The sequence below is a fragment of the Lissotriton vulgaris genome, unplaced genomic scaffold (assembly GCF_964263255.1).
Source record: "Lissotriton vulgaris unplaced genomic scaffold, aLisVul1.2 SCAFFOLD_1069, whole genome shotgun sequence".
Lineage (NCBI taxonomy): Eukaryota > Metazoa > Chordata > Amphibia > Caudata > Salamandridae > Lissotriton > Lissotriton vulgaris.
Genome location: NW_028244666.1, coordinates 442,734 through 456,119, shown reverse-complemented (window position 1 = coordinate 456,119; position 13,386 = coordinate 442,734). Strand labels below are relative to the sequence as shown.

Genomic DNA, 13,386 nt, shown 5'->3' with positions numbered 1-13,386 from the left:
ACTCCTCTTATCCTCTAATCCTCCTCCCCCTATGAAGGTTGCTGATTTCCTCTCCTCTCCTATTTGGCATAATAAATATCTTTTAATCCGAGGTAAGCCTTATTACTGGAAATCTTGGAGGTCCAAGGGACTGCTCTGGATATCGCAGCTTTTCTCCCATTCCGCATTTCTGCCTTTTCATGCCTTAAGTTCTACTTTTGATTTACCCTCCTCCTTTGCTTCCAAATATCCTCTCCTCAAAGCAACGGTTATGGAGGTTTATACGAAACTCATGCAGGCGACCACTTCCCCTATTTCACCTGACCCTACTCTCCAACTTCAGTCTATTCTACAAGCTTCTCCTAAAGCTTCTGTTATTTACAAACACCTTCATGTGCATACACTCCCTAGACCCAAGTCCAAGGTGGAGGAGCATTGGGAAATTGATTTTTCTACATCATGGCCAGTGTCTCTATGGGACAAAATTTGGATAAAAGTTTGTAAAACTTCTAGGGCGGCGTCCTTGACGCAATCTATATTTTTCATTTATAACCGATTGCTTCAGACTCCTTCTACCCTCCATAAGCGATTTCCTGCCACTCCAGACTTATGTTGGTCTTGCTCCTTACCCAATGCTAATCTATTTCATATGTTATTTCTTTGCAAGAATATACATGCCTTTTGGTTACAGGTCTGGGCACACATTAATGTTATCTTTCACACTTGTATTCCTTTTTCCCCCACCCATGTCTTTTTGGGAAGTCTTTCACCTTGCTGGGACGTGACTGTTTTTTTTTTGTATTGTTGAATTATTACTAGCAGTTGCGTTTCAACAAATTACTATTAATTGGAAGTCTTCCTCTACTATTACTTTTCAAGCATGGTGGTATAATGTGTGTCACAATCATGGGCTTGATACTGCTTTTGTCTTTCCTTCCCAAATGGCAGCTAAACGTGCAGATCTAAGGCTTCCTGTTACGATGTATTTAGATAACTGTACGACTCGTTCCTTTCGTCCACGAGCTGCCCAGCAAGAGGTTTCCGAACCCCCTTGATGCCCTTTTTTCATTCCACTATTTTTGTTAACATACTTACATGAATAACCCCATTAGCATTTACTGTTTTTGTATAATGATTGTACCCTTCTTTTTATTTTTTTCAATACCTAGAACGAGTTTACCGTTTATTCTTCACCCTTATACTGTATACTGATTTTCTTCATATGCTTTCCTCCCCCTTCACCCCCCCTCTCATGTTCTTTCCCCATAATTATCTTATTGTATTTTGTATTATTATCTTCTAATAAGATTAATAAACTTTTCTTGAACTAAAAAAAACAATTTGTTCGCTTCAAATATCAATCATTCAGTGTCTACAGGAGCCTCTGTTTTTTGTCTAAAATGACAACTTCAGTTAGGACTGGATTTCTAGCTAGCAGCACATTTTACTGTGAAAGCATCACACATCTTACGGGCCACTTAACAGTCATGTAAAAGTGTCCTTCAGTGTGGCCTTGGAAAATTTTGTGGACAAGACACTGCTGCAAAATATAATCTTTGTTTACCTTGAATATCTTACAGAAAGACCTGAGGAGGACATTACATCATAAGCTTCCCTCCCCAAAGCTAAATCACCAGCTCAACACCCCAAACAACATTATTCAGGCCCATTGTAGCCTGGATAGTGTCATGTTCTAGTTCCCATTGTAAATGTCATTGCAGTAGTATAACGTGGATATTTAGAGGGAGTTGCTAATAGGAGAAGATCTTCAGAAAAAAAATCAAAGATGAAACAAATGTATGGCAAGTGGGATAAAAGAGAGGTAATGGCTGCGCAGAACAGCCGGATTGCCTATGCTCCCTACGCCGAACACAAAAGTGGACTCTGAGCCAGGTGAAGGGAAAGAGAAGGGCCCATATGAGTAAGCAAGCAAGCAGTCTTGAAAAGGCGAGTACGCCACCGCAAGATACCACTGTGGCCAGTTTAGAAAGCAGAAATTGGGATATATTAAACTGTTACTGTTAACACATTAATAAAGATGGTCAAAAAGGATCGAGAGTGAACCGCTTTATTTTCGTTGCTTCTCGTTCCAAGAGATAGTTTAATGCAAAAACTTGTGATAAGGAGGCCTTTGATGGTAGAACCCTGAGTTTTCCACTATCACATTTTATTCCCAGCAACTTCCATGTCTCCACATGTCGCTACCAATTGGGGATTAGCAGAGTCACCTCCTTTTCCCCACTCACCCAGGTAGATAACAGAAGTGGGAGGTTTGAAGCAACAGAGAAATGGAGAGGATAAGACATGCAAGATGCCTGCAATCTTCATTGGCGCAAATATTTTAATATTACTTACTAGAATCGGTCTGTTAATCTTAACGATTATCTAAATAGACAGGAGAAGAAATAGACTGCTTTTCTTTCCACTCTCCCTTCTATCAGTAGAGACATCAAACTTATGCAACTGCCATTCCTTTTGTAAAGGGTTGTTTGTCTCCAAGGTTAACATTACTTTATCAAACTTGCGAACTAATTTGTCTCGTCACCATAAGTACAAGAACAAAAATGATAAAGGTGCTGCAAACTCCATTAGCAAGTGCCTTGAATGCTGAGATCTTCAACCATCTTTATTGTTCTTTTTTTTATGAATAGTTCACCACTACATTCAGTTTATATGGCAGTGACGTTTCCACCGACTAAAACCATAACATATACAGTACTAAAAGACTGTTGCAATTCTGTGCTAACCAATACTTCTTGTATGTTTAAGTTTCCAGGGCCTGAATCTATTTGACATTACACCATTCAAAACGAAGATACGAATAAACACAGGTGTGTTAGGCTACATTTGCTTTTACCATATGAGTAAGCGCCATGCAACTACATTCAGCCGTTTCGACTCTACTTACCAGTCGGGTGATGGAGCTGGTGATTTAGCTTTGGGGAGGGAAGGTGACTGAGACCTTTTAATGTTGTACGATGGATTTAGCAGTGCAGCTGCCATTTCATTGTGCCTGTCCTTATCTTTTTTGTCACTCCTCTGGGGAACAAAATAATATAATTACAAACATGTTAGACAAGTATAAAATGATATTATCTCAGTAACCCCGAAAGACTGCATCTGTTTTGGGAATAAAAGATCAGGTGCCCTTGTGTGTGCCCTTGAAAAACAATGAATGGTAACATTTATTTCATTTTTTATTAAAACTCCTGGACGATTCAATTAGCCACTTAAGGAGGTGATGGAGTTGCCTCTGACTTTCACCCCTGGCGAACACACATCTGAAAAGTCAGTGTTATGACCCCATGGGCCCGGCGTTAGTACAAGTTTGCATTTAGACTGTCAGTGCCTAGCAAGGGGTGACTCACAACTCTATAGCAACCGTGGTAGTGGCGGATACAATGTTCAGGCTACAATGGCTTGGATGTGACTTGCAAGCAGATGGGGCTAGGAGCTCTCTGGCTTGGGATACAAAAGCTGTATTTAAAGTATAAATGCCTACGACTACTTCAAGGAAGAAGATCGAGTGCTTGGGAGAGTTATACATTCGCCACGCATGCGTGCGGGAATTATCGTGCTATTATGAATGTTATTCCCACCAGGGGCAGGTGGCAGGAATGCCTGCAGGTCCAAGATTCTCTCCGGATTTACGGCCAGGAGGAATGCGCCTGAAACCCACAACCAGCATATTCAATACCAATAATACAGAGATATGCAACGCAATGATGTATTCCCAAAGAGCTGTATGGCGATTACCAAAGAGTGTACACTTAGCTCATGATTTACACACTGTACTGTTCAATGGCTCCAAATCTGGAAACTCAACAGAAAAGTCAAACTCGTTTGAAAAAGGATCTCTACCAGCTGAAGACTTATCCAAAATAAGTGACACTGGATGCAAAACATTCCTGTATGTAAAGTGTTGGAACACAACAGAAAACACATCAAGCCCAAGTACACTAATAATCACAAATGTTTAAGGTGGGAAGTAGGTCAAATTATACAACAGACACAAAACCCTAATGGTGAAAGTCGACCCTTGTAGGTCTCGCCTACAAACAGCTTTAAGCTGACTGTTGCCAAAAGACTTATTGTGCATAATACCAATATTCACAGTGAACTTTGGGTTCACCTATGCTTATCATAGTTTCGCTTTCTCATTAATCTCAGTTGATTGCTTCTTAATCAATGACTTTTGTTCCTCTTCCAGTGCTTTGTCACCCCCCAGAGAATAGCTTCTTTACCATATTTCTCACTTGTATACTTCCACCTTTTGAATTTAGGAAACCGCATTTTTTAGCACACCATGGGAGTGTGTGTATTGTCTTGCTCTATTGTCATTTCCTCCGTATGCTGCTTCTCTTCCCAACCACATACAGTGTTGCTCCCCAATCAGTTGCTTTCCCCTCATCCACCCGGCTCATTTTTATTTAAGAATCCCTTTCCCACTGTTACTTCCCCAGACTTCCCTGTTATTTGTTAACCTCTAATACTTCCTAGCTGATTTCCCACTACTGGACTACTCCTTTGTTGTTTCCCTGCCTCTTCCCATAAAAAAAAAAATATCTAAGTTATTAGGAGGGCCATGAGGACCACCTATAATTTACGACCAGACTACTCCTTTGTGAAAATTCACTGTCGTTTTGCTGATGCTTTTCAGCATCAGCAATAAACTTTTTTCTTTTTCCAAAGCTGAAGAGCAAAGGTAAAAATCACTGTAAAGCCTTTGCGTTGTAAATTGTAATGTAAATTGATACTTGTATAGCGCACTACTCACCCGCAAGGGTCTCAAGGCGCTTGTACGAATACCGCTGTGGAACCAATCCTGGCTTTCCCTGTGAGGCGTCCACTCCTGGGCACCCCCAAGGTGGAGGCCAGGCATCCTTAGCGTTGTGGGGGCCGTTGTGGAGATTAAACTAGCTATTGCCCAGAGTTGCAGAGTGGGACTCCATGATTGGAATAGGCACCGAGGCGAGAATTATCAGGTCCGTGGAATTTTGAGCCCAAGACCCGCCGAGGTGGGGAATTGAACCCTGGTCCCGGGCTAGACCTCTGCATCAGGGTCTGCTGCTCTAACCATTGAGCCACACTTCTCCATTGGCAAAGCTAAAAGAAGTGACCCTTGTACTTTGCCAGTGCTTGTTTTAAGGCAGGACTTTAAAAACATTTCCTTTTCTCTCTCATCTCATTATGTTGAAATGCTACTAATGTAAAATATGTTTTAACCCAATCATTAATGTTTTTTGACAAGCATCTTCACACCACAGCTCACACTGGCTTGAGTGTCCTGATCCAACAACCACAGAAACAAGCAAGAAATTAAAAAACCGGTGCCATAGAACATGCATATATGAAAATCACAAAAGGTAAAAGGCAATCGCCGTCTATTTTACTTTCAAAGAACAGCCAATTCTCCAACTTCAACATGTGAAAAGAGCATACAAAGACAATGTTAGAGGTAGTAAGTTTAAGAAAAAGGACATTGGGTCGTGCCTATAGTGCAAAATATGAATACAACACTAAGTACATTGCTTAAGTTACTGCGCCTAATAAGAGCAATGCATTCTTTATGGACCACTTGCCCTAATTAAAGGAACAAGAGGTATAGGAGGCTCAATAGGATGAGTTGTCAGATACACATGGGGAGGCTTGAACTTTGAGAAACCAGAAAAAAGGAGGGGAAAAAACTGTCACAGATCATTGGTGTCCCATTATTACACTTTGCTTGTCCAGTGTCATCATCTGGGCTACCAAATAACTATATTTCACCATCCCTCCAACCAAGAGGAGGATAGACAAAGAATATAGTTATACCCTCTTGGGAGAGGTTTTACAAGAGAGTAGCAAGAAAGGGTAAATTTCCCTTGAAAGATTAGTGCAGTATAGAAAAGAAAAAAGTGATTTAAAAAGGATACGCATGACACTGGACACGCAAAGTGTAATGATGGGACACCAATGATCCGTGACAGAGGTTTTTTTTCCTCCTCTTTTCTGCTTTTTCTTCCTCCTTTTTCTTTTTGCATCTCTAATCAATCAAAAGACCTTTTCTTATTGATCTTCAGTACTACAGTTCTGAGTACCTGGGATCTGGTTTGCTCATATATCGATGAACATTCCTTTGTGGATAGACTTTAGGACTTTTTTGTATATTGATTAATTGTAACAGGGGATTGAGTCCGCAAGTCTTTAAATAGGTTTTCCCTCCAGGCCCTCCTTCTGTGTTTTGAGGCTTGAACTTTGACAGAGGTTGAGGTGCTACCAACCAGAGGCTTCGATTCAGGGCGGGCAGCTGCTCGCGAGGTCACTCGAGGTTGGAATACAACTTTCACACCTAGAGGTTCATTGTCATTAAGTGTGGTCTTTTGTTCAAGTGCATATGATTTAAGTTTTGTTTTTGTTAATTGTCTTTATCTTAAAGCTATCTGTCCAGTGCACTTTTTGTATAGCATGTCTGAGAAAGACACCTTTGCGTATAGCGAAGAACACATTCAAAATCTTATTAGGGCACCACCGGTGTTTGCTTCTGCCACCTTAAGTTCCACTGCAAAAACTCAAAACGAATCGGATAAATTAATTAGGCTGTGAAAAAACAGATAAGGACCGATTTACATGGTTATTTTCTTGTGCTACATTTGCAAGCAGGGACAATTCCATCAGGCTTACAAATTCGTAATACCCCCATGGTGTTTATCGACGACCCTGAATATAAAAAAGTTTTCAGTGGTATTGAGACTAAATGTAGTAGGGACTTGATGGTCCTTACAGTAGAAACGGCACACAGGATCTCTCTCAAACAACTTCAAGAAATTGCAGCTTTAGAGACGGAAATACAAAATAACCAACTAATCACGGACTCAAAAAATCTCCTGGAGAAAATTGAAAAGGAAATCCAAGAATTCAAGGATTATACTGTAACCCAGAAAGGGAACAAGTTCGAACTTGATAAAAAGAATTTTTCGTTAGAGGTAGTATACCCATACTTACAGCAGGACTTTTATACTCGACCAACACAAAGAAGGTTTTTTCAGGACAATCAGGGACGCTCAAGAAATAAGTTCCTAACATTTTCGGACACCTCCTCCTCTTCGGGAGGGGAGACGGATAATTCTGACTCACGGAATAATACAGCAACCAGGAGTAACCAACAAAATCAACAACAAAATCCCCAGCCTTTTTTAGGCAGAGTCCAACAGCGGGGAAGAGGCCGTTCGCGTCCAGGAAGCCAACCATGGGAGATGAGGACCAGACGCCAATATTACAGGAGCTAACACCATCATCTTTGTTCAATCTATCTGACCGAGTCCTATCTAGTTCTGAAATAGCTGTGCTTGAAAAGGGTCTCTCCTTCGTGCCCGTTCGACCAACGGATTTTGTCAAAATGAAATTGGAAGCAAGTGAATTTTGCAGGAAAATACGCCTGAAAACTTTTTTCAGAGATACACCAGAGTTGAGAAACACTGAAACCACGGGACTCCGCCTAAAATCTACTTTCTATCCACCAATCAACAAAACCCCCAAAGAGGTTATTACCTTTGAGCGAGCGATATTATCTGGGATAAATGCCCTCGAAAAGAAAAAACTATTTGTGAAATTCAATCTACCTAAGAGTGAAAAGGACGCCATTTTTTCCTTAAAAAATGATAAATCACTAATAATAAAACAAGCGGACAAAGGGGGCGCAGTTGTCCTGTGGGTTTTTAACAGGTATAAGAAGGAGGTCAAACGGCAGCTTGACGATCCGTTGTGTTACAAAAAGATCAATTATAACTCAAAAAAAGTTACAAAACGAGCTTTTCATTATCCTGCAAGCAGGCTTTGACCTTGGTATACTTGGACCGAAAGAATTTGCTTTCCTTTAAAATAAGAACCCTAGGACTCCCATATTTTAAGTCTTGCCAAAGATGCATAAAGATCCAAATGATCCCCCTGGCCGTCCAATCATTTCAGGATGTGAATCTCTGACGGAGCCAGTATCAAAATACATCGACCATTTTTTGAAACCATTTGTCGAAACGGTCCCAGCACATCTAAAAGACACGACGGCATTCATCAATCGAATAACATCTATCAAATTTGATGAGACATACCAACTGATGGTGACAATGGATGTCGTGTCATTATACACACAAATTCTGCAGGAACAGGCTTTAGAAACTTTGGAGCTCTTTTTGAAACAAAGGGAGCAACCCACTAGAGTACCAACTAATTTCATCTTGAGAATGGCTAAATTTGCGTTGCAAAAAAATTACTTTCAATTTGATACTGATTTCTTCTATCAAATTAAGGGGGTAGCAATGGGCTGCCCCTTCGCACCGGAGTTAGCGGTCCTGTTCATGGGTCTATATGAAGATAGATTCATATATAACAACAATCCATTTGCTACATATATTACAAAATATATGCGGTAGATTGACGACGTTTTTTCATCTGGTCGGGAACACAGGATAAATTAACAGAATTCATGACATGGCTCAACATGAGAACAGAGGACATTACATTTAGCCACACTGCATCTAATAACAACATCACGTTTTTGGATGTCCAAGTGTATGCAACAGAGGGCACACTCGGGACAACTTTATTTCGGAAACCCACTGACAGAAATAAAGCATTACATTTTACCAGTCACCACCCTAGGAGCCTCAAACAAAACTTACCCTTCGGACAGTTTTTAAGAATTCGGAGAAATTGTTCCAGTAAGGAGGAATATTTCACACATGCTAATGGGTTAATGGAACGGCTACTCGAAAGAGGGTACCCCAAAAAACTCTTAAAACACTCCTTAAGAAGGGCATGGTGGGTCCCGAGAGAGACTTTGTTGGAAAAGAAAACACGACAGGAATTGAAAAGGATTGTTTGTGTGACAACTTTCGGTTCCAACACACACCAACTACGTAGGTTGGTCTTGCAAAATTGGCATTTGGTAAAAAACCTACATTGCGAGTTACTGGACCCCCCTCTTTTTGCATACAAAAAAGAGAAACGCGTGACAAATCATATTGTGAGGGCAGCTTTACCACGTGAACCGAAGTTGAGACTAAGAGGAATGATGGGATTACCCCCAGTGGTTGGACGCCACAGATGCGGGAACTGTTCCTGTTGTGAATCAACGGAGGAAGGCACAGTCTTCAGCTTTGACAGAATATACTGGAAACATTTGACTTTCACCAATTGCCTAACAAAAAACGTAGTCTATGGGATTTGGTGCCCATGTCCAAAATTATATATTGGAAAAACTACGCAGGAGGCTAGGCAGAGAATTACCCAGCATAAGTCAAGAATCAGAAAACAAGTTCCGAATGCACCTCTGGTCCAACATTGGAGTTCACATGAACACAAAGAAAATGACCTACGCTGGACGATCATTTCCAAAATTGAACACGACCTACGAGGAGGAGATATGGAATTAAAACTAGCACAGCGGGAAGCATTTCTCATAATGAAATATAACACTGCCATATCAGGGCTGAATGAAATCTCAGAAATTTACAAAGGGACTCTTGGTTAAAGTGTTGAAAAATCCTCCCTCTTTACTAAATATCTGGTCTCCCCCCGCAGGGTCCATCATTTGGTATACCTGGACTTTAATTACATTAAGCCAGGCATAAGAAGTGGGACTGCTACAACCACAATGCTTTGCGAAAGCAGTAGCTACCTCTATGACCATTTTCTAAGCAATTACCCATTTCAGTTTTTCTGGCAGTCTAAATTAATATGAAACCCTTGTCTACTGCCAGATCGATGTCTATTTGGCTTTATGTGAATGGAACGATCCTAAAACGTTTTTGAGATATTCTTACGGTGTATGTCACTTTAAAATTTGGGTGATCACATGACTTTTGTAAGATTCAGGAAGTAAGCTCATTTGGAAAGACCGGCAACGCGCTGCGCTGCCTTTGCAAGAAAACATTCGGAAGATGAAGTAAGTGTGCTTTCCAAGAACTAAATATTCCTGTGCAATTGCACACGAACAGGGCAAATGCAGTACGAGTAATTTTACATTCTTCCTGCAGCTCAACCGAGGGCACCTTTGATTAATGTGACAGCTGAAGCAAGGACTCGTCCTTCGCCACACACATAGAAAGCCCGGCTAAGTTAATATCACGCTAAGACTGGGTAAGCATTTAAGAGCTAGATTGCCTCTGCAAGTTAAACTTAGTTTAATGTGAATTCAACAAAAGATCTCCCATTCCTATTTTCTTGTTTAGGCACACCAAGACAACACCACAGAGTGGGAAGGTGAGCTTTTTTACTCATATGATCCACACCAAATGATGGTTAGTGGCAAAAATAGCATGTCATGTGCGTCTTTGTTTATTTCATTTTATTTTTTCACGGTGTAGACTAATGAAAATACCTCACACCTGTCTTTTTGTGGCATCTCACACAGGAGAACTAAGGTAGGCGGTTCTAAGCCGGATGGTGGCTGTGTGTAAACTCAAACATGTTTTCAGATAGGGTAGTTATTTAATCTGGCACAATTATGTTTTTTGTTTTGTAGAAATCGCTTTCGGTCCTGAGGAGAACTCCGCAATAGGGGGTTCGAAACGCGTCGACCCTGTAGGTCCAGTGTCAGCCATAAAAATCAAAAAAACTTACCTAAGACAAAATACGATCTCTTCTGATTGAATTTGATGTTTTCAAAATCATAAATGACAATGTAGACTGTATTTTATCTTTTTGGCTTAATGAAATGTTCATATTGACACGGGCCTATACCTCAGAGGTATATGTTATTTTGTTCTAGTGAATGTGAATGGTCTGCCTGTAGTGAGAATGATTCAGTGTGGATGTGTCGCTTAGTGTTGTATGATCTGTTTTGTAAAATCTGTATCTATTTGTACATATTTTGTATATATTTTGTATATGCACGAGAAAGGTTTTTTGAAAAAATTAAAAATAATCAGAAAAAATGATTTAAATAAACCAGTAACAAATGTTACATCAGACTGATATGTTTTGTTCATAACAGATCTCTGGCCATTAAAATTTAACTGAGCCCAGTACTGGAAGTTGTGGTGTTAGTTTAGTTGTATTTGGCTTAGCCTTGCTGGTTGAGAGCCAGGACCCAGATTTGTTGTTTCCACCAACCAGAGGCCAGCACTGCGGTGTCAGAATTAGACATTATTTATTATTTAGTAGTTTTACGTAGCACGCCTGCACCCTAAAGGTCAGGGTTCCTCGCAGAGTACTTATTTGAACACTGAACAAAAGTAATTACTACAATGGAAAGACATGGGAAACACTTTTTCAACACCCACCGCGTCCTCTGCAAGACCTTCAAATGGTTCCCCCTGAATCAAGGAAGACAACCACCCACGCACTAAGCACCAGCAGACTGGACTACAGAAACGCACTCTATGATGGCATCAACAAGTCCCTAATCCTCAAACTCCAGACAATACAGAACACTGCCGCTAGACTTGTCCTCGGCATCCCCCGGCACAAACACATCAGCCAGTACCTACGAAGACTCCACTGGCTCCCCATGGAGAAAATAATCAACTTCAAGATCCTCACTCATGCCTACAATTGCCTCCACAACAACAGACCCAAATACCTCAACAACAGAATCAACTTCCACATACCCAAAAGAAATGTCCGATCCTCCAACCTCGCACTGGCCAAAACCCCGAGCATCCACAGAACCAGAGCAGGCAGAAGGTCTTTCTCTCACATCGCAGCCAAGACCTGGAACGAGCTACCAACAGACATCAGACGCACCCCCTCCCTGAACACCTTCAGGAAAACCCTCAAAACCTAGCTATTTGACTAACAGATCTGTGGACCTTCACTCCCCTCAGCACCTTGAGACCCTCTTGGGTGAGTAGCGCACTTACAATTCCACTGATTGACTGCATAGCAATGGCAGCAGAAGGACCTGCCCAAGTGATCGTCTATGGTTAAATAATAAATCAGGAATCAGTGATTAGTTCAGCTAGATATTAACAAGGTTAGTTTTTAGATGTTTTCTGACCATAAGCAGTGAGAGTAGGCATAGGGCCTGATGCACAAAACATATTTGCCATCATAACCTATGAATCGCAAAAACATAGGCTTTGCTCCTCTAAAAAGTGAATCACATAGGCTCACTGCAGTGTTAAACTGTGATGAAAAAATATTCACAAAACTCCTGGTGACAGGATTGCAACATGTATGGCTGTAGCTAGTGTTGCAGTATCAAGCAGAATTTATACAGAACAGGACTACATATGACAATGTCAACTAGCTATGACCTAATGGAGGTAGTAGTAGAGCTAAACTGAACACCTATGGCCACTATACAGAATTGGTATACCTACTCAGGAAAAAAATAGAACCTAGGCTCATGTACCAAAGATACAGAGAAGTAAATTTAGTCTGCCCCAAAGCCAGGATCATGAATAATGGAGCGCTAACAATCCCTGTTCAGGTACCATGGGACACAAGGCAGGGTAGTCCATCTTCACTGATGCCAATCGCCTTATCACTAATACTTCTGGTACAACAAAAATGAACTATAGTGCCTAGCATCCTTGGACTAGTCACTCAATCAGGTACCATAAATTCAAAGTTTGCAGCAAATATTTAAACCAGAAACCTCACTCCAGGCATTATCTCCCTTGAGGGGGTCTCCAAAATCTCTGGTTTCTAATCTAACTACTCAAAGTACAGAGGGATGTGATTGAACCCTAATGGCCTCGCCTACTCTGTTTTGTGCAAAGCTCAAGGCCTAGAATGGTATGATGGTCAAATCCGATATCTTTGAGACTTCCAAACCACAGCAAAGAGGTCTATTTAAGCAACTTCCCTGGGATGTTAGATACCCTATGTAAAGAGCCTTATAAGTGGAGGGGGAGTGAAAGCTCCTGATTTGGATGAATAGCTTGGGTAAAGATTAACTTCATTTCCAGATTCCTATATGTAAGCACAGTCTCTTTGTATGTTGTTTCCTGAAACAGTTTTAAAGCCATTAGGTTCAAGTCACAGTCTTTCTCATTGAACAATAAAAAGCACATTTGGTAAGATCAGCCATTTAAAAAGTAATTGGTGATAGAGACCTTGTTTTTTTTAAATATCGAAACTACTACGGAGTGGCACAATTAAAACCAGCCCTAGGGTGACCTACCATTGGTATGACTGAACCTTGGGTGAAAGTGGAACAGGAATAATTCTTAATCCTTCTAGGATACTCACTTTGGTTACCCCACAAGAGCAGATGAACAATGGACACCTTCTTGCGACCAGTACTGTTAGACCATTGTAATTTGGTGACCGGTAGATGGGGTGTCACATCCTTCCCCCATGACATTCTAAGACCCAAACCTTTTGTCTACCTAGCACAACAGATAGTTGCTCCTCCTTTTTGGAAGCAAGGACATTCCCTGGCGCATAAGGATCGATAAGATAATGCCAGAATATACAAAT

The 13,386-nt window shown here is 40.9% G+C and overlaps 1 protein-coding gene across 4 annotated transcripts in view; it reads right to left on the bottom strand.

The window, feature by feature from the left end:
- The window catches only part of LOC147667170 (ensconsin-like), a 652,025-nt gene that overhangs the window by 211,143 nt on the left and 427,496 nt on the right, over nt 1-13,386 (bottom strand). For all 4 annotated transcript variants that reach the window (XM_086948874.1, XM_086948875.1, XM_086948876.1 and 1 more), the window contains one exon: nt 2,888-3,018. In XM_086948874.1, coding sequence (XP_086805000.1) covers nt 2,888-3,018 — 131 coding nt within the window. The remainder of the gene's footprint in view (nt 1-2,887; nt 3,019-13,386) is intronic.